We start from the raw sequence: 20,467 nt of genomic DNA, 5'->3' as shown, positions 1-20,467 counted from the left end.
TTCAGATGAGCCATGAGACCAAGACCATTCTCAGGTGGAAAGAAAGGATTCCACACGTTATTGAAAGGAAGGTGGGGTTTAGCCATAAAAACAGAAAGGACTGGGGATGCTATAAATCAGAGATTAAAAATAGGAAAATCTCAGCAGGTCTGGTAGCATCTGTGGAGAGAAAGCAGAGTTAACGTTTCAGGTTGAGTGAGTCTCCCTCAGAGATTTAGCCATGGTGTCCTGGCCAATATTGATCATTCATCCAGAATCTCATCATTGCTGTTAGTGGCTGTCAGTGACATCTTGCTCTGTGAAAATTCTGCTCCTGTGTCCCCTACATTATTACAGTGACTGCATTTCAAATAATACTTCATTATCTGTGAAGTACATGAATAGGTCTTGAGCTGTTATACCACATTAAATATACAAAGGCAATTGCCTTCTCTCTTTCTCTGTATTTGGTGGTATTTTTATGATTTGTTTTGTGAATTTTTTCTATTGATTATTCATTAAAGATTTCTTTACAACTTGAGAAATGATTTCCTTCAAGTGTCTGCTATTCTCTTTCAGGGTTTAGGTCTATGTCACTCTGGGACTTGGCGATATTTCGAATGAGTTTTCCAGGTGAAATAGTTTGACCACCACTTGCCTGGAATGCATGTTCCCATGGAACTGGATCCTATTCGATGACGTTATGTGATCAGGAAAGATATGGAGAAATGTGTCTGCACCCCAAGCTGTACACCAGACAAGGATCAACACAGCAAACATACTCATCCCAGTCAGGATGTGACACTGGGACCTCAAGCCAGGGAATAGAAGAGCTGATGTCAAATGGGATTAAAGAATTATATGTTTAGATTTTGGGCAAGGAAGAAATGAATTAGGTGAGACTACAGAATGGATTATGGAATTCAAAAGCAAAGTGAAGTGATGCTGCCATTGTGTAATGTTACTGGAATAATCAAAGACCTACCATTATGAGGGCACAGGTTCAAACCTCACCATAGCATTTAACGGAACAAAAACTGAATTAATAATTGTGGAACTGTAATGGTTCAGCGATGTCCCTTACAGAAGGTAATCTGCTACGCTGACTTGGATCTGTCTACATGTAACTTCAGTTTCACACTCCGTTATTGCACCAAACCAAGTCAGAAAAGACCAAAAGGAAAGCACCTGACAAAACAAGATATCTGGCATCTACCCAAAGATGACAATGACAAATTCAGCCCAATTCTCCTTACCAATATCTGGGGGATGGTGCCAAAATCATTATTCCTCCACGGGACGGCTGACCAACACTGAGGGTGACAATGGTCATAAAATGTACTCTTGTTAGGGGGATTCCAATGTTTATCACAAAGTGTGGACTTGTAACTAACACCAGTGATTGAGCTGGTCGGGTCCTAAAGGACGTTGCCTTTGGACTGTGTCTGTAGCAGATAGTGAGGGAACCAACAAGAGGGAATACCAAGCTTCGCCTTATCCTCACCAATTTGCCTGTAACATATCCATCTGTGTCTTTGAACTGAGGATACACCTTTGCTTTTGAATTCTACACCTCAGTGTCGGGGCATCAGTTAGCTCAGTTGGCTGGATGGTTGGTTTGGGATGCCAACGGTGTGGTCAACAGCAGCAGAACTGTACTCCAATATAATCAGTAACCTCAAACCTCAGCATATTCCCCACTCAACCATTAGCCACAGGCCAAGGGATCAACCCTGGTTCAATGGAAAGTGAGGGAGGGCATGCCAGGAGTAGCACCAGGCATATCTAAAAATGAGATGAAGGTATAACATGACAATATACGAATGCTAAGCAATGGCAGAGCATGCAATTGGCAAAGCTCAGTGACACTACACAAAGGGATGAGATTGAAGGTCTGCAACCCTGACACATCCACAATCATGAATGGCTGTGGAAATTTTTTTAAAATATCCTGAAATTTTAAAAAAAATACCTATTCCATTCCTCAATGCTGGGGAAGCCCAGAACATCAGAGATCTGTTCATTGCATGACTTGACCATTGTAGATCCAGTGGCCTCTTGCATTAGGCCTAATATTGGAGCCTGAAGACATACTCCAAGGCATGTCCTGGTAGGCCGCTATAGGGCATGTGATGCAACAAGAGGTAGCTGCAGATACATTAAACCCTGTCACAAGTGACCTGTAGCCACTCATTCCAAATGAAGGGGTGGGCTGGGGGGAATGGGGGTTGGTGAGGAAGGCAACTTTTCAACATTGATTCCTACGTCGCCCATTGCGAGAAATTATTTGCACTGGCTGAGGAGAAAGAACAAGGACATATCAACTAAAGATTCGAGGAGTCATGGAACATCTTCAAAGAAACCTTTGGAGCTTTTTTCCACAGAGGTCAATTCATGCTCGATAAATGATTAATTTTCAGTCGGTGATTGATGTATTTTTGTTGACCATCGGTATTCGTATTATGGGTAAATGTGGGAATGTGGGGTTACTTCACAAATCAGCCGTGTCTTATTGAATGGAAATGGAAAGTTGCAGTTGTGTATAATATTTGGATAGACTGGGATGGTCTTCAAGGCTGAGGAGTGATTCATCGAAATGTACACAATATTGAGGGACTTGCATGGTGGGGACAGGGAAGACCTCTGCCATCCCAGTGGAGAGGGCAATACCAAGGGCCCCAGGTTGGAGGCTGGAAGCATTAGAGGTAATGTGAGGAAAATAGTTTTCACCCAGAGGGCGATGGGTTTCTGGAATCCACTGCCCAGTTTGGTGGTGGAAGCAGAGATCCTCAACGTGTTTAAAAGGGCACTTGGATCTGCCCCTGAAACACTATAACCAGCAAAGCTACAGACCAGGTGCTGGGAGATGGGACAAGAATGTGCAGCTCATTTCCGTTTGCAGCTGTTATAGCCAGGATGGGCCGAATGGTGACTTGCTGTGCTGTAACCTTTTCTCTGGTTCTAATGGTGTAACTGGACTGAGAGACTCCGTGGTGTCCTTTAGTTCCTGCATTCCCCTTCATGGTGCATCAGAAGACTTTCCCCCTACACCCCCTCTTTTTTGTAGGTGTCCAATCATTTCCCATTTGCACCATTTTTGGGCAGGTATCTTTATTTCCTGGCCTTTGCCCCATTCCCTTTCATTAAATCTTTGTGAATTTGTCAGGAAGGGTTGTTTTGAATGCAACATTTTAACAAATTGTTGGAAGTCTACAGGCCCCACACCATCAATCTAACACTGTGTTTCTCTCTACCTTCGGAATCTTTAATCATGTTCTACTTTTCAGCCAGCAGTAATATCTAATATTATCAGATTCCTGTTGCTTTTTTAAACACACTATTTCTCGACGCCTCAGGAGCATTCTTGTATTTATTGGATTCCAAAATTGATTCTCTATCATCCGTCCAATGATGTATCGCTGACTGGGAATTTCTTCCCAAAACCAATTACAAACTGTCTTACTTGAGGAGTTTGCAATTCTGCAATGTTTAATGACTCTCGGAGATACAATTTCTCATCTGTGACTGGAACACAGGCAGTACGAGAGCAAGCCAGCTCTCATTGATTGTGGAAAGCGTCTGTTAGATAGTAGCTCCAAGATGGTGGTGGGAGTGGGCGGGGGATGGCAGGAGGGGGGTCCTCCTTCCCTGTCTGAATGCCTATCATTCAGGGAACACTGAATAAAGCCCATGGATGTGCCCTTTTGTGCATTGGCCCTGATAATTGAGCTGTCTACCAAGTCTCTGCTCAGGATCCAGGGTGAGAATCAAACTAGGGAACCTGAAGGAGGAGGGATGGACTTAAATACATTAATGTTCCTCCATCCATTTGTCTGTTAGAAATATGCCCCTCCCATCACTGAGCCTGCTATAAAAGCAGCTACACCACAGTTTTTGCTGTTAGTTACTGGCTGTCTGGGTGAATTTACTGGATTCCCTTCCATCCACCATTTGGATCTGAGCTTTCTGTTGCAGGTTATCACCTCGCTCAGCCCTGGAAAAGAAGGAAAATTGGATTTTATTTATAGGACCACTCGACAGGATTGAACAGTGAGTACTATTTTAGGTTTATTTCGACATTTTTCTTTGCCTCAGTGTGCAGGAGAGTCTCCCCTCTCTGTTGGCCTTTATGTCTCTTTCTGGATCTTTCTTCCCAAAAAAGGCTCCTCTGGAGCGAATTGGGTGGGATATAGGTTTCATCCGCACGTGCTCCAAGTGAGCTAACCGGTCCTCGATGATATTATTGTGTTAAGAAGGTGGGGGGATATCATCAAGGTTTACCCAGTGAGGTTCTCGACAGGTTTGAGCTGATTGAAATGAAACGAGGTGGGATTTGTGTCGAGCTGGGTCAGGGTCCAAGTGTTGGAAAAGGATTGCTAGCTGATTTGGGCTCATTCCCTGCATCGAGAAGCCAGGGTGGATCGAGCCTCGTGCCTTATTTTCTTCAGCAAATGTATTTGCAGCTCCTGACCGCGCCCGGAGCTCTTTCCAATCTCGTGCTTTGCTCACACTTCACTCAAGGCACTGCAGTCTGACCGGCAAAGGGGTTTAATCAGGACAGAAAATCAGAAGTCTGAATAATGTGGTCAAAGCAAGAAATACCTTGTTTCTCAAGAAAATCCTTGTCTGGGTTTGAAATCTAGTTGGAGGGTTTTTTGTCGACAGGGAGTGAAAGATTTCCCACTTTTTAGTCCCTGACAGAAAACTCCACAGCGCTTGAACTTTAGAAGGGAATAATTGCCTGATTATATTCAGAAGAAAGACCTTAATTCAAAATGTGTTTTTGAGTGGGAGAAAGAGCCCCCCTTCACCCAACTGCCCTTCAGGGAGAAAAGCCCAACTGTTCCAATGAGAGTTTATTATCAGCAAACAACATTTATTGAGGTTCATCTGCAATCTTCATTTTTAAATGAGAAAAGTGAGGTTTTTGTTTAAAAGAGAGACATCTTAAAACTTGGATAACTTATTTTTAAGGGCAGTATCTATCCAACAAATTTATTTCTCAAAGAATTTCACTTCCAACATCTTGTTTCCAAGAATGATTCGAGAGAGAGAATGAACAGGCATTTGGTCAAAAGCAGACTTTGAAACTTTCCTGTCCCTGAGCTTTATTCGACATAAAGTCAGACTGAAAGAGAGAGAGAGAGAGACAAAGAGGCACAGAGTGGAAGTAAAATGTCTGACCATTAAAGTTTTGTTCTGAATGCTTGAGCAGTATCAATACCAGCTTTATTTGTAAGTTGAAAGCAGCCCACATCATTTTATTTTGAGGAGAACTTCCAGTGAATGCTGGTTATGAGATAGGAAAGGGTTTATTCTTAGATCTTTTTGTGTGTGTGTGTTTATGTGTGTGTGTGGAAATCAGCCCCTCAAATCCGCATGATGTAGGGAAATCAGGACATCTGGGCGCGGCTGGCTTTCTGAGAGAGAAATCTGGCTCCTGATTTCTGTTTGTCCCAGTCAGAAATCATGATTCTGATTTCAACTTAGAATTCTCAAGCCTGAGTTTAATTGTCAGAGTGACAAATGAGAACATTGAAATTATACAGTGAGGAACAGTATTCAGCCATTACGCAGCCAATAAAGGAGAAGGATAGACAGTGTGTGAGAGAGGGGAAGGAAAAAGGAGGTAGTGAGGGAGAAAGAGACAGAGGGATTTGGAGAGAAGGAGATGGTAAGGGTGATAGATACAGGGAGTGATAAAGAAGGAGAAAGACAGATATAGGGACAGAAAGGATGGGGGAGAGGGAGGAGGAGAACTACAAAAGGCAGATAAATGGAGAAAAAGGAAGGAGAGAGGCAATGCACAGGAAAAGAGGGAGAAGCAGAGATAAGAGACAAGGTGAGAGGGTGAAGGAGAGGATGAGAGAATACTAGAAGGAAGAAAGCAATGGAAAAAAGAAGGGGGAAGAGAGGGAAGGGAAGGGAATGGAATGGAGGAGAAGGGTTTGAAGGAGTGGGAGGATAAATCTGATTAAATGCCTCATCTTATTCACAAAATGTGAAGAAAACACTACTTTTCTGAGATTAAATTAAAATGTGTTGTAAATCAAAAGGTAATGCAATGAAACAGCAGTAGTCAGAACATATTGCAATTGTTCTGGATCTGTTATTAGCAGAGTTTATTATACTCTCCTTCAGTTACTCAGATTGTATTGAACATGTTGATTTTGCCAGCGAGAATGTTGATTGAAAATAGTGCGATTCACTTCAGACACGTATTGTAAGGATTGGAGAAGGACTGGCCAGTGATGGCGTGTTGCAGTCGACTCTCACTGACTCTGTGTGTGTGTGTGCTCTGAAAGTGCAGGCAGTCTGTGCTGCTGGTGAGCTTTAGTACTGCACTCTGGGCGACGGTACATTTCGAGTTATTGCACCGTGGTCAATTTATTAACTATGCTCTGAATTAGACCAGGAAAGGAGAGGATTACATGATTTCACCACATTTGCTGAGACTGTTTCATGTTAAAAAGGATCCTTTGATTTTGTGTGTCGAAAGGAAGCTTCGAATTGATTGTTGAAGCTGGTTTGCTGTGACATTCCATTTCCCTCCAGATTATGCTTTGACATGCGCAGATATCAAATTGTTGAGTTCATAGTCACGCCTCCTGGAAACTCCAGTCAGACCAGTGAAAAGATCATTGCATTTGAGAACAAGGCCAGAGTAGGGACCAAGGATAGTTATTAATAGATTGATGAAGGAACTCAGAAGAAGTCAGACAGTAGTGAGGCAGTGCAAATCACAGCCGCAGAGATAAATGACACAAGTTCAGAGAAAGCTGGATAAACACGTGGGGGAGAAAGGAATAGAAGGATATGCAGATCGGGAGGGGCAGCAGGGAGATGAGAGGCTCATGTTCCATAAACACCAGTATGTGCTCAATGCCCTGTCTCACGATGGTTGCTCTATTTCATTGTGTGTGAGAGAGCAACTTATCAACACTCCTTCAGCTGCACCTCCCAAACCCATGACTTGGAACATTCTGAAGCACAAGGGCAGCACAGATACATGAGAACACCACCCCCTGCAAGTTCCCTTCCAAGCCACTCACCATCCTGACTTGGAAATATATCACCGTTCCTTCAGTGCCGCTGGGTCAAAGTCCTGGAATTCCCGCCCTAAGGGCATTGTGGCTCCACCCACAGCAGGTGGACAGCAGCGACTGCCATCCCAACTACCTTTCCCCTAGCTCCAACCCCTCCCCCTATTTATCTCTCAGTCCCCTTCCTCCTTTCCAGACCTGATGAAGGGTCCTGCTGGAAACATCAGCTGTCCTGCTCCTCGGATGCTGCTTGACCTGCTGTGCTTTCTCCAGCACCATACTTTATCAACAGTTATTCAAGAAAGCAGCTAACGACCACCTTCTCAAGGGGAAACGAGGGATGAGCAATAAATGCTGACCTTGGTCGTAATATTTTCTAATTATAACCATCAATATATATTTATAATAGTGCCTGTAAAGTATTGGAACTAAGTGCTTCACAGGGATGTTATAAAGACAACATCTGACACTAAGCCATAAAGGAATACATTAGGTCAAATGTTGTTTCATTCAGATAGAAGGATTTAAGGAATGTTGTGAAGGAGGAAAGTGAGGTGGAGTGACTTATTGAGGGAATGTCCTAGTGGTATTAGCACTGCTTTGTTAATCCAGAAACCCAGGTAATGTTCTGGGGACCCGGATTTAAATCCTGGCATAGAGGAACACAGCAAGCCAGGCCTCATCAGGAGGTGGATAAGTCAATGTTTTGGATGTAACCCTTCATGAGCCGTGAAGAAAGGTTACACCCGAAACATTGACTTCTCAACCTCCTGGTGCTGCCTGGTTTGCTGTGTTCTTCCAGTCTGTTGCCTATCTACCTTGGATTCCAGCATCTGCAGTTTCTTTGTCTCTTAAATCCTGACACAGCAGATAGTAGAATTTGAATTCAATAAAAATCTGATGAGTCTATTGTCAGGACAAACCCATCTGATTTGCTAATGTCCTTTCGGGAAGGGATTTGCCGTCCTTACCTGGTTTGGTCCACATGTGACTCCAGACCCCCAGCAATGGGGTTGACTCTGAACTGCCTTCTGGGCAATTAAGGATGGGCAATAAATGCTGGTCAGTGATGCCTTCATCCTGTGAATGAATAAAACCAAGCTTGGTGCCTGGCTAACTGAAGGCACAGCCAGCAATGGAGGAGCGACTAAAATCAAAGTTACTTAAGAGGCCAGAATCAGAGGAGTGCAGAGATGATGGGAGGCAGGGGAAATGTGTATAGCTGGAGGAGATTCCAGGTTAGGGAAGGGGCAGGAGAGTGTTCGAGAGCTATCATGTTCACATCTTAGACAAGACATTATTTTATCCATTTTGATTTTATATTAGAAGCTGCAGTGTTGAATGGTAATATTGTCCCTCTGGTGTTAACCTTGAGTGACAGGGGAGTTTAACGAGATGGGGTAAGTGGTCAGCCATGATCAGAATAGCTTCTGTTCCTAATTGGGGCATTTTCCTTATGGTCACTGCATGAATTGTGAAATGCTACGTTTGGTTGTGAAAGATACAATTCTGTCCTGCATCTTCTAACGTTGTTCTTTCTCTATTTTAAAGCTAAATAATTTTGTTTGCCTCTGTTTCAGTGAGACATTCTTGCTGATATACAGTAACAGACTGATTGAGGAGGAATGATCTCTCTGTTCCTGTTCAATAAGAGACATTGAGCCCACTCACACAGCATCGCCTTCTACTGTCCTAGTGCAAAATAGCAGCTTCAGCCCCTGACACATTTGTCTGATGGTGATTGCCCATTTTGGTCAATTAGAATGACTCTGAGTCAGGAGACTCTGGTTTCAATTTGTCACCCAGATTCTTTGTGCAGCTTTAATGAGGGAGTACTCTGTAGGATCCAGAGATGATAAAATGCTGCTCATTGACCAGCTGGGTAAGGGGGGGATTTGGGATGTTGGAGCAGCGAGACAGCTCAAAGAGGTCAGATGTCGAGGGTGGATGAATTTTGCTTGAGTTACGTTGATGTTAAATGATTTATCAGTCGAGGAACTGCTTTAATTGAATTTGGAATAAATGATCATTTTTCTTCTAAAGGTCAAAGAAACATGAAAAAACAAAATGCATTTATTGCACAGTTTGATGAAATTTTGTACGTCTGCAAGATACCTAACTATAAAAGATACAGACCATTAGAAGCAAATTTTTTGAGTGGCCAGTAATTTCAAGGAATTACAGAGTTCAAACTGACTGAATACAGGGCTCTGTCATTAATCAGCTTTTCTCTTTTCATTCCTGTGACCCTACAGAGCGGCCATGACAACACTCAGTTGTGAATCATATGAAAAGAAGTTCAAAGATGTCACTTTGCCTCCTTTTGTGAGTGGGATGTCTTCCATTGTGTCCTTCGTTAACTCCGCTGTCACCTTTGGTGATAAGGAGCTGGAGGAGTCGGAAATTGGGAAGGTGAAGGTGGATATCGAGTTGGCCAACAGGGAGATGAGGAGGGCTGAGAAAGTGGCTAAGGATGTGATCGACTCGATGACAGCCGAGACCCTGCAGCTGGCGGACGACTTTGACAAGGCCCAGAGGGAGAGGAAGGAGCAGGAGGAAAGCCTCTGGATCAAGAAAGATGAGCTGATCATCCTGGAGAGTCGCAGGTACCAGGCCAATGATCAGCTTCAAGCTGCCAGATCATCTCTGCAACACATGGAGACTGCCCTGAACAGTGCAGAGGCCAGGAAAGGAGATAAAATCACCGGAAGGGACATGGGAATTGGTTTAATATTCCTTGCTCCATGTGTAGGTAAGAGGTGCTCAATATTCAAGAATTCAGCATATCCACAGGTTTAAAAGGAATTGAAGATTGAAGGAATAGCAAGCTGTTTAACAGGGAGTGCCCCAGAAATGTTCAACGAGTTAGAAATAGATTCACCTCACAACGTCCATCACGATGTCTCTAAAGGTTCAGAAAGATTAAAAGGATGAAGAAGGATCTCAGAAATAGCTATTTGACTTGTACAGAATATTTGCAATGTCTAGTCCAAGGCCTTGACTAACATCTCAGGTGGATAACAAGGATAGCCACTCTGAAAAAGGTCAGGAGAACTCTCTCTAGTGATCTTTGTTCCTCTAATGTCAAAGATTCTCAAATCCACAATCTCCACTCTCTAAAAGAGAAAGGGTGGCTAGTTGATACCTCACCATTGCCAAATCCCAAATTTAGGCATGCTGTCCTTTGGTTATGATGTTAATCTGAGGTCACTGGTCCTTGGTGCAGAGGGCTTTTTGATTGTTTTTATTTAAACAGTTTGGACAATATCTCTGCAACAGGTTTGGCTTGAATGTGAACCTCTGGCCAAAAGTTAGGGACATTACCACTGCAACCACAGGTGGCAGAGTGCTCACACAGCAATTATTCCTTGTACTTTCTTTCAATTCTCTTCAGTTAAAGCTGACCTCCCCTAGCTCCACTCAACAGCTTTTCATGTTCTATATAAGTAACCCCTCTACAGACTGACTTGATTTACCTCTTATTCAGATGCATGCTTCCTGCTTACACCCCCTTCCAACTAACTAGCCATTAACATGGAGAAGGACTAAAGTGAATACCCTTTTGATGTGGACGATCACTCACTGTCCATCAACATGTAGTTCTCAGCAGGAAACTTTTGTCAAGATCAACTGAAAGACAAAAAAGTCAGACTTTAGGTTAAAAGTTTCTAAGGAGAGGTACAAGAGAATCAGTTTATAATCAGGCAGGACAAGTCAGACATTATAGGGAGGATCATCCTCTGGGACTACAATCACGAAGGTAATTTACAGTCTCTTACACCATCTCCATTCCATGAAAATCCAGTGAGGTGATGGCCTGGTGGTGTTCTTGCTGGCCTGTTAATCCAGGGACCCAGGTAATGTTCCGGGAACCTGGGTTCAAATCCTGTCAGGGCAGACAGTGGAATTTGAATTCAATTAAAATCTGGAATTAGGAGTCAAATAATGACTACGAAACCATTGCTGATTGTCAGGAAAAGCCCATCTGGTCCACTAATGCCCCTAAGGGGCAACTTTTTCACACAAAGGGTGGTGTGTGTATGGAATGAGCTGCCAGAGGATGTGGTGGAGGCTGGTACAATTGCAACATTTAAGAGGCATTTGGATGGGTATATGAATAGGAAGGGTTTGGAGGGATATGGGCTGGGTGCTGGTAGGTGGGACTAAATTGGGTTGGGATATCTGGTCGGCATGGACAGGTTGGACCGAAGGGTTTGTTTCCATGCTGTACATCTCTATGACTCTATGACTCTAAGTGGTGTCCTTAGTTAAAGACACATGTCCTTTAAGGAAGGAAATCTGCCATCCTTACCTGGTCTGGCCAACATGTGACTCCAGACCCACAGCAATGTGGTTAAGTCTTAACTGCCCTGTGGACAGTTAGGGATGGGCAATAAATGCTGACCTAACCAGTGATGCCCTCATCCAGTGAATGAATAAAAAATATTCCTGTATTTAGAAGACATAACATGATGGAACACAGTTCTCCCTCATTCATTTCATATCTTATTTTCATCTTCCAGGGATTCCAATGACTGTCAACTACAACAAGGAACTAAATACCACAAAAAAGCTGGTGAAGACCGTGGATGGTGAAATCAATCGTCTCCGAGCTGAAGTCAAGCAGAGAGAAGACGAGATGCATACATACAACAGTCAGATCCCAGAGAAAAGCAAAGAAATTGAGAGATTGAAAGAGAGCTTGGCCCGCAAAGAGAGAGAGGTGGAAAAGCTGCAGAGAGCATTTGGGCTGTTGGCTGACACCAAGTGCAAATTGAAGTATTGCTACAACTATCTGTACAGTCTCCAGGGGGCTGTGGAAGTGTTGTACAACTCCTGCCAGGACTTGTACAGTCTGGATCCAATCATGCCCATTATAGAGGAAACATTGAAAACCATACAGCAGCAGAACTCCCACAATGAGCTACTAGCCTACGATGAAGAAGTCCAGAAAAAGGTCAAAGAGTTGAAAAGGATCCAGTATCGAATGAACATGAAGTAGAGGAGAGTCCTCCCTATGACAAACAGACTGTCGCTTATTGAGGAATGGATGTGGAATAGCAAAGGAGGCTAAATCAAGGAAGGAGATGAGGGGAAATTTTCTTATTCACTGAGTTCTTGAAGATGGAACATATTGCTGACAGGATGGTGGGAGCGGGTTCGTCACATTGAACAGGGAATTAGGTAAATCTTTAAAAGGAACAGCTTGCAAGATTATAGGAAAGGAGCAGGACAGTGGGATTAATCCAATAGCACTTCCAAACAGCCAGCACAGGCAAAATGAGCTGAATGGCTCTTTTTTATTGTGAAATGTCATGGTTCTATGAAGCAGGTTGGTGTAATCAGTCTAAAGATCGTATGAGGAAAGGCTGAGGCACTTGGGGTTGTTTTCATTGGAGAAAAGAAGGTTTAGGGGTGATTTGATAGAGGTGTACAAGATGATTAGGGGTTTAGATAGGGTCGACAGTGAGAATCTTTTTCCACGTATGGAGTCAGCTATTACAAGGGGGCATAGTTTTAAATTAAGGGGGCGTAGGTATAGGACAGATGTTAGGGGTAGGTTCTTTACTCAGCGAGTCGTGAGTACGTGGAATGCCCTGCCAGTAGCAATGGTGGACTCTCCCTCATTATGGGCATTTAAGCGGGCATTGGATAGGCATATGGAGGATAGTGGGCTAGTGTAGGTTAGGTGGGCTTGGATCGGCGCAACATCAAGGGCCGAAGGGCCTGTACTGCGCTGTATTCTTCTGTGTTCTATGTTCTATGTTCTATGTCTGACGCTGAGTCCAATTTGAAAATGCAGTGACGAAAGCCTCTGTTGGACTGTGTGAGGGGGAATGTCCATGAATGGGGTTCAGCAGGTAGCTATTGGATCAGGCAAGAGGCCCACAGTTTAACAACTCTCCCTCCTTCAGAACTAAAAAGAGTCATACCAGACTCGAAACATTAACCTGCTTCTCTCTGTTCAGATTACATTCCACCCTGAGCCATATTGAAACTTAATTGGTTAAATTCATCAGGTTTGTGGCTGATGAGAAAGGACGAGGCGAGGTTCCTAATGGATGTCCATTGGAGATTTCCCAGAAGGACAATGTGCTGGTCCTGTCTGCTCAGCTCTACCCATCATTCCAGATCTCTGAATCCCAATGAGAGGGGACTCCGTGAAACTGGACAGAGGGCAATAGATGAAGCAATGATCATCTCTCAGGGCCAGTACAGGGACAATGGTTCAGGAGAAGACCATTCAGCCCCTCAAGCCTGTTCCATTGCCATTCAATCCCATTGAGGTTGAGCGGTATCTCAAATCCATTTTCCCACTTTTTCATTCCATTTCTCATCCCTAGCAAAAACCAATTGATCCCAGTCCTGAAAACTCCCTATCTTTTTGGGAATGGAATTCCAGATTTTCCCTCTCCCTGAACAGTCTGACTCACATATTAAGGTTCTGTTTCTATCAGACATAGCAGTTTCTCAATGTCTGTCCTGTCCAAATATGATTAGGTCATTCTCCAATTGTTTAAATTCAAGGGAATGGAGGCTGGCTTGTAAAACCTTTCCCCCCCTCATTTAACCTTTTAAATCTCAGTATGACTGGTGAATCTGCACTGAAATCCCTGCTTCCTGAACTGAACGCAGTGTGACAATGGGAGCTGACCAAAGCTTTGTACATCTTTAAAGTAGTTCTAATGAATCCTGAGAGAAACTGAGCAAACCCCAACTCAGATTCCAAATGGACCAGAGCTGAGGGAAGATTGAGGAGGCTGAGTTGGGTTCCAAGATTAGCAGATACCTTTGTGTGCTGATTAAAGGAATACTGAGGAACATTGAGTAAACAGGAGGGTGGGGAGGTGGGCAGAGAATGCAGGAGGGAAAAGGGGCTCATGGGAGCACCAATGCCTCCTGGGAATTCTTGAATTGACGTGACTCAACGGCTTTGCTCAATTGTCACCTTCATTAATTCCCTTGGAATCATTGAGGATTAGTCAAACAGCAATTTGATAAAGTTTACAGACTTTAATTAGACACAGGAATCACTGCTGGCAAATGTAACCTGAGACAAACGAGAGCAAACTTAATTTTACTGTTCCAATGAACCATGGCCACTGATTGTTGAGAGATAGCCTCCTTTTTTATTCTTCTCCAACTTCAATATGAATTTCATGTGTAGAACCAGCTATTTTCATTACATTTTAGTTTGTCATATTCAGAACAAAAATCATGATCATGATGAATGACATTCTCAAGCTACATATCTGAATGAATATAATCTTGATAAGTAATGAATCTTTGGACTATTGTAATTGTCTGTTATTATTGGAATGGGTTTGTGGAGACCTGTCTTAATTCTCCAGAGTTAATTATTGTGCATTTTTGGGATGATTGACTTGCAACAATTTGAAAAATGTGCTTGTAGCCTCTCTTCTTCCTGTGGGAAGGGTCTTGAACTTGAGTTGTTGTCTCCCTGTGGGGGTGGGGGAAAGGAGGAGCAGTTCCTGGTGAACTGATTATTTATAATGTGATTGAATGGGAAAGAATGGTAAAACTGATCCCTGGCTGCTGTTGGCTTGTGGTGTAGCACATTGGGCACTTCATCCATTTCCCAGTCCCAGTTTTAACTGATCGCAATCTCCCAAAATGAAGCCCAAAATGAGCTGGGTTTCTAGTGGAATAGGAGTCAGGGGTTTAACATGGTGGCAGCATAATACCGACAGTGTCCAGGCTAATTTCAGCACCCTCACCATCTCGGCGATAGACCTCCTGATCACATATTCCATTGTTGCTTGTGGGAACTTTCTGTGCAGTTGTTAGTTGCTGTCTTTCCCTGATACACAACAGTGACTACAATTTAAAGCTGCTTCCTGTCCATAAAGTGTTTTGAGGCTTTGACAGACTCTAAAGAAGTTCAAGCTCATTCTTTGAGGCAAAGAGTTGGGATGACAGAGCTGAGCAAGTAGATCCAAGCCCCTGAGCACGGGATCAGCAGAAAGAGTAAATGCAATGAGAGGGTTGTCCAATAACATTTAAACAATAGTATTGATTTCTCGGCTTTCATTGCTCTGCCATTGGTGGTCATGTTTTCAGCTGCCTCGGCCTCAGTTCCGGAACTTGCTCTCTCGCTCTGTCTGTCTCGCTACCTCTTAATCTTTCTTTGAGATGTTTCTTAAATCTACCTCTTTAGGTAAACATTGACTCTGTGCCCTCATGTGACCTGATGTCAAGTTTTGTTCAATAATATCACTGAGAAGCATCAAATGATGGTTTTACTCTGTTAATGGCGATAACCAAATGAAACTTGTTGTTACTTTGCTTATTCAATGGCATCAACCATTTAAAGTCATGTGTGTTGGAATGGGGACTGTTTGGAAGATATTTTCTCAGTTCACCCTGATTGGTTCACACTTAGAGAATGATTTTACTTTGACTAGTTCTGTGACTGATCACAGCCAAAGATTCCTGACAAGAAGGTCCTGGTTTCAGTGAATCATTTTTACAACAGCTCATCCTGAAATTGAGTGAGCCTGTAAAATAATTGTATTTTTATTGAAATGTGCAGACGGTTTCCAGAGAAGTTTGTTGGTTACATGTATTGGAATATAAGAGAATTTATCTATTTTTGATGACAGATTAATTTGTGTAACTGAAGATTGTTGGTGTACTGTATTGACAAGGCGCTGTGGGTGGTACTCCAGCCTCTGCATTCAATGCCCACTGTCTATGTGCCAATAAAGGGCACAGGCAACAAACGAGGATGTGGAGAACTCAGAAACACTTCCCCTGAATGTCTCAGTAAACATTACTGGTGCTGGCCCAAGACCCAGGATCCTCTGGGTTGGTGGTTCAAATCCCCACCAAGGCAAGTTGGGAAACTGAATTGGTACAACTGGAGGGTCTGGAAATTGATGATCAAAACTTGTTGATTGTTGTATAAACCCGACAGACTCCTAAAGGTCAGGAGTTGGGGTTAACATGGTGGCAGCATAATACCGACAGTGTCCAGGCTAATTTCAGCACCCTCACCACCTCGGCGATATACCTCCTGATCACATATTCCATTGTTGCTTGTGCCAACACTTATCCCACAACCATATGACGGCAGCAGATTGTCTGATTGCCATCAGATTGCTGTTTGTGGGGTCCTGCTGTGCACAATTTTCGACTGTATTTCCCACAAGGTACTTCACTCATGTCTGAAACACTTCGGAACATCCTGAGGGTGAGAGGGGCCACTCAGTTGAGAATACAATTGAGGAGCTAAATTCACAAGAATGAAAGAGGGTTGGATTGCAGAGGGATTTCTGCAGTGTACAACGGTTAAGGAGAAAATGATGTCTTAATAAATGGTTTGTATTTGACTTCTCAATGATGTTTTCACATTGCACCTATTAGTAGAATGAGAACTGAATTTCTATCCCTGGTAACTGTACCTTAGATAACATTTCATATAAAGAAACCCTGGACCAATTGTCAGTGTCGTGTAGTTAATCGTAAGTTTGACATCGTGAAGCTGGGATTCGGTGGAAAGGGCAGTCCCTCTGTATTGGAGGTTTGTGGCCTCTGCCCAATTCAGAGGCACCAGTGCAGTCCTGAGGGAACCCTGCACTGTCAGAGGAAGCTGTCTTTCAGAGACAATGTTGAACTGATGTCATGTTCACTCTCACAGTCACTGCTTGAAGAGGAGCAGGGATGTCCTCCCCATGTCATTGGAGTCATAGAGGTTTACAGCATGGAAACAGGCCCTTTGGCCCAACATGTCCATGCCGCCCAGTTTTCACAATTAAACTAGTCCCGTTTGCCTGCATTTGGTCCATTTCCCTCCATACCTATCTCATTCATGTACCTGTCTAAATATTTCTTAAATGACAAAATTGTACTCATTTCCAATCACGTTCCTGATGAAGAGTTTATGCTTGAACCATTGACTCTCCTGCTCCTCAGATGCTGCCTGACCAGCTGTGCTTTTCCAGCGTCACATGTTTTGATACTACCTCTGGCAGTTTGTTCCAGACACTCACCACCATCTGTGTGAAACAATTACCCCTCCGGACCCTTCTGTATCTCTCCCCTCTCACCTTAAACCTATGCCCTCTAGTTTTAGACTCCCCCACCCTGGGGAGAAGCTTATCTATGCCTCTCACGATTTTATAGACCTCTACAAGGTCAGCCTACTACAGAAAGGATCTTATTAAACTAGAAAGAGTGCAGAAATCACTAACCAGGATGCTACCTGGACGGGAGGGTTTGAGGTATAGGGAGAGTTGGGATGGGCTGAGACTTTAGTCTGTGGAGTGTTGGAAATTGAGGGGTCCTGGCCAACACTTCTCCCACAACCATATGATGGCAGCAGATTGTCTGATTGCCAAAAGATTGCTGTTTGTGGGATCCTGCTGTGCACAATTTTGACTGTATTTCCCACAAGGTACTTCACTCATGTCTGAAACATTTCGGAACATCCTGAGGGCGAGAGGGGCGTTACATAAATTTCTACACCCACTCAGTTGAGAATACAATTGAGGAGCTAAATTCTCAGGCTCCCATAGTCCAAGTACAACACTGGCATCACCACAGCCCCAATCCTTTATTCAACTTGTTAGTTTCTTAATGAAACTTCAAATTGGGACTTTATCCTGGAGAGAAGGGCATGGGGTGCAGGGTAGAGGGGTTGATAGATGTGGAGCGAGGGGAAATCGAGAGACAGAAATTGTGAGAGCCCAGGCTCATCATTCATTTTCTCCTTGTCTGTGGTGGCCCAATCCCAAAAGCCACCCTGAAGATAAAAAGAAATAGGAACAGGCCATTCGGCCCTTCGAGCCTGCTCTGTCATTCAAGATGATCATGGCTGATCTGACATTCCTCATTTCCATTTTCCTGCATTTTCCCCTCAACCCTTGATTCCCTGACTGATCAAGAATCTATCGATATCAGCCTTAAATACACGCAGGGACTCTGCCCCCAATAGCCCTCTGTAGCAAGAAGTTCCAAAACCTCACAACTCTCTCACAGAAGAAATTCCTCCTCATCTCAGTCTTAAATCAGCGCCCCTTTATCCTGGTCCTAGACTCTCCCATGGGGTGAAGTATGTTGTCCCCAATCTCAATGAATATTTAACTCTGTATTCCACCTGGACATTCACACCCAGTGATTTACATGTACACTCTCAGAGTGGGAGGTGTGGAATTGACCCAATCAATCTGGTTATTGACAAACCAGCAGAAGCTGGTGTTTGCTGTAAAAATCCAATTGTCTCATTAATATTTGCAAGGATGGACAGCTACAATCCTTCACTGTTCCCCACTCATATGTGACTACAGTCCAACAACAGGTGAGTAAGTGTTAACAGCCCACAGGGTAATCCCACCTGGGTATTTGAGTGACTGAGACGGGTGGAGGAGCCGAACAACATTCACTCTTGTTGCTTTTTATGATTCACACTGTCAGACAAGTCACACACACACACACATTCAAGCCCCCCCCCCCCCCCATATGCCAGTGCACCACCCCGGGCCAAATTCCCCACCACTCACCCCCACAGAGAGAGAGAGACTGAGGGGAACATGACTGAGATGTATAAAATGAGGGGTACAGACAGGAAGAACACTTTCCCTTTGATAGAGTCATACAGCATGGAGACAGACCCTTTGGGCCAACCAGTCCATACCAAAGATAATCCCAAACTAAACTAGTCCATCCTGCCTGCTCCTGGCTCATTTCCCTCCAAACCTTTTCTATTCATGTATCCATCGAAATGTCTTTTAAATATTGTAATTGTACACACATCCACCACTTCTTCAGGAAATTCATTCCACACCTCTGTGTAAAGACTTTGTCTCATGTCTTTTTTTCAATCTTTCTCCTCTCTCCTTGAAATTGTGCCCCCTAGTCTTGAAATCCCCTATCCTAGGGAAAAGACACCTACCACTAACTCTATCTATACCCCTCATTATTTTATAAATTTCCATAAGATTGCCTCTCAACCTCCTATGCACCAGAGAAAAGAAGTCCCAGCCTATCTTTAAAACTCAAACCTTCCGTACCTGGCAACATCCTGGTAAATCTGTTCTGAACCCTCTCCAGCTTCATAATACCCTTCCTATACTGGGTGACCAGAACTGGACATAGTACTTCAGAAGAGGCCTCACCAATGTACAACCTCAACATGACATCCCAACTCCTGTACTCAAAGGACTGAGCAGCGAAGGTAAGTATGCCAAATGACTTTTTAACTACCCTGCCTATGTGACACAAACTTCAAACAAATATGTAACTGCACTCCTAGGTCCCTCTGTTCTACAAAACTACCCAAGGCCCGACTTTAAGCCCTACCTCTGTTTGTTGTACCAAAATGCAGTAACTCAGTTTGCCAGATTGAGCCCCATCTGCCAGTTTTCAGCCCATTGATACATTTGATTAAGATCCCTTTGTAATCTTAGAAAACCTTCTTCACCATCTTCACTGTCACAAATTTTAGTGTCGTCCGCAAACTTACTAACCACACCTTCTATGTTCTCATCCAGATCATTTATATAAATGACAAACAAAAGAGGACCCAGAGCTGATCCCTGTGGAACACTACTGGTCACAGGCCCTCAGTCTGAAAAGCAACCCTCTACCTTTACTCTCTGCCTCCTGATGTTAAGCCAATTTTGTATTCAATTGGCAAACTCACCCTGAATCCTATGTGACTTAACTTTACTAATTAGTCTACAATGCAGAACATTGTCAAAGGCTTTACCAAAATCCAAATAACAACATTAACCTTTTTGGTAGCTTCCTCAATCCAGGTTGTGAGACACCATTTTCCTCACACAAAACCATGCTGACTATCCTGAATCAATTTTTACCTCTCTAAATTTTTACCTCTCTTTTACAGTCACCACCAACAATTTACCCACAACCCAAGTCAGACTCACAGATCTATAGTTCCCCAATCTCTCCTTACAATGTTTCTTAAACAAAGGTACAACATTTGCCATCCTCCACTCATCGGGCACCTCACCCATAGTTATAGATGATGCAAATATTTCTGCAAGACATCTCATAATTTCCTCCCTTATTTCCCACAATGTTCTGGGATACATTAGATCAGCTCCTGGAGATTTATCCACCTTTATATTCTTTAAGACCTCCCGAACCTCCTCTTCTTTAATGTGAACTGTTTTAAAACATTAGAGTTTATTTATCTGCACTCTCTGGACTCCATTTCTTTCTCCACAGTAACAACTGATGTGAAATATTCATTTAGTATCTCTCCCAGCTCCTTGGGTTCAACACAAAGATGACCTCCTTGATCTTTAAAATGCCCTACCCACTCTCTAGTTACCCTCTTAATGAAATTGTAGAGTTTCTTTGGATTATCCCTATCTGCCAACACCATCTCATATCCCTCTTTGTCTTCCTGGTTTCTCTCTTAAGAATGCCCTGACTCTCTTTATATTGGTTAAGAGATT

The 20,467-nt window shown here is 43.3% G+C and overlaps 1 protein-coding gene across 1 annotated transcript; it reads left to right on the top strand.

The window, feature by feature from the left end:
• Positions 1-3,871: 3,871 nt before the first annotated feature.
• On the top strand, positions 3,872-12,448 carry LOC122553194. Its single transcript, XM_043696791.1, has 3 exons — positions 3,872-4,029; positions 9,278-9,774; positions 11,546-12,448. The coding sequence occupies exons 2-3, from the start codon at positions 9,285-9,287 to the stop codon at positions 12,022-12,024; spliced, it is 969 nt and encodes a 322-aa protein (XP_043552726.1). The 5' UTR covers positions 3,872-4,029; positions 9,278-9,284; the 3' UTR covers positions 12,025-12,448.
• Positions 12,449-20,467: the final 8,019 nt, after the last annotated feature.

This window comes from Chiloscyllium plagiosum, chromosome 9, assembly GCF_004010195.1.
Source record: "Chiloscyllium plagiosum isolate BGI_BamShark_2017 chromosome 9, ASM401019v2, whole genome shotgun sequence".
Lineage (NCBI taxonomy): Eukaryota > Metazoa > Chordata > Chondrichthyes > Orectolobiformes > Hemiscylliidae > Chiloscyllium > Chiloscyllium plagiosum.
This window is presented reverse-complemented; position numbering and strand designations above follow the sequence as displayed.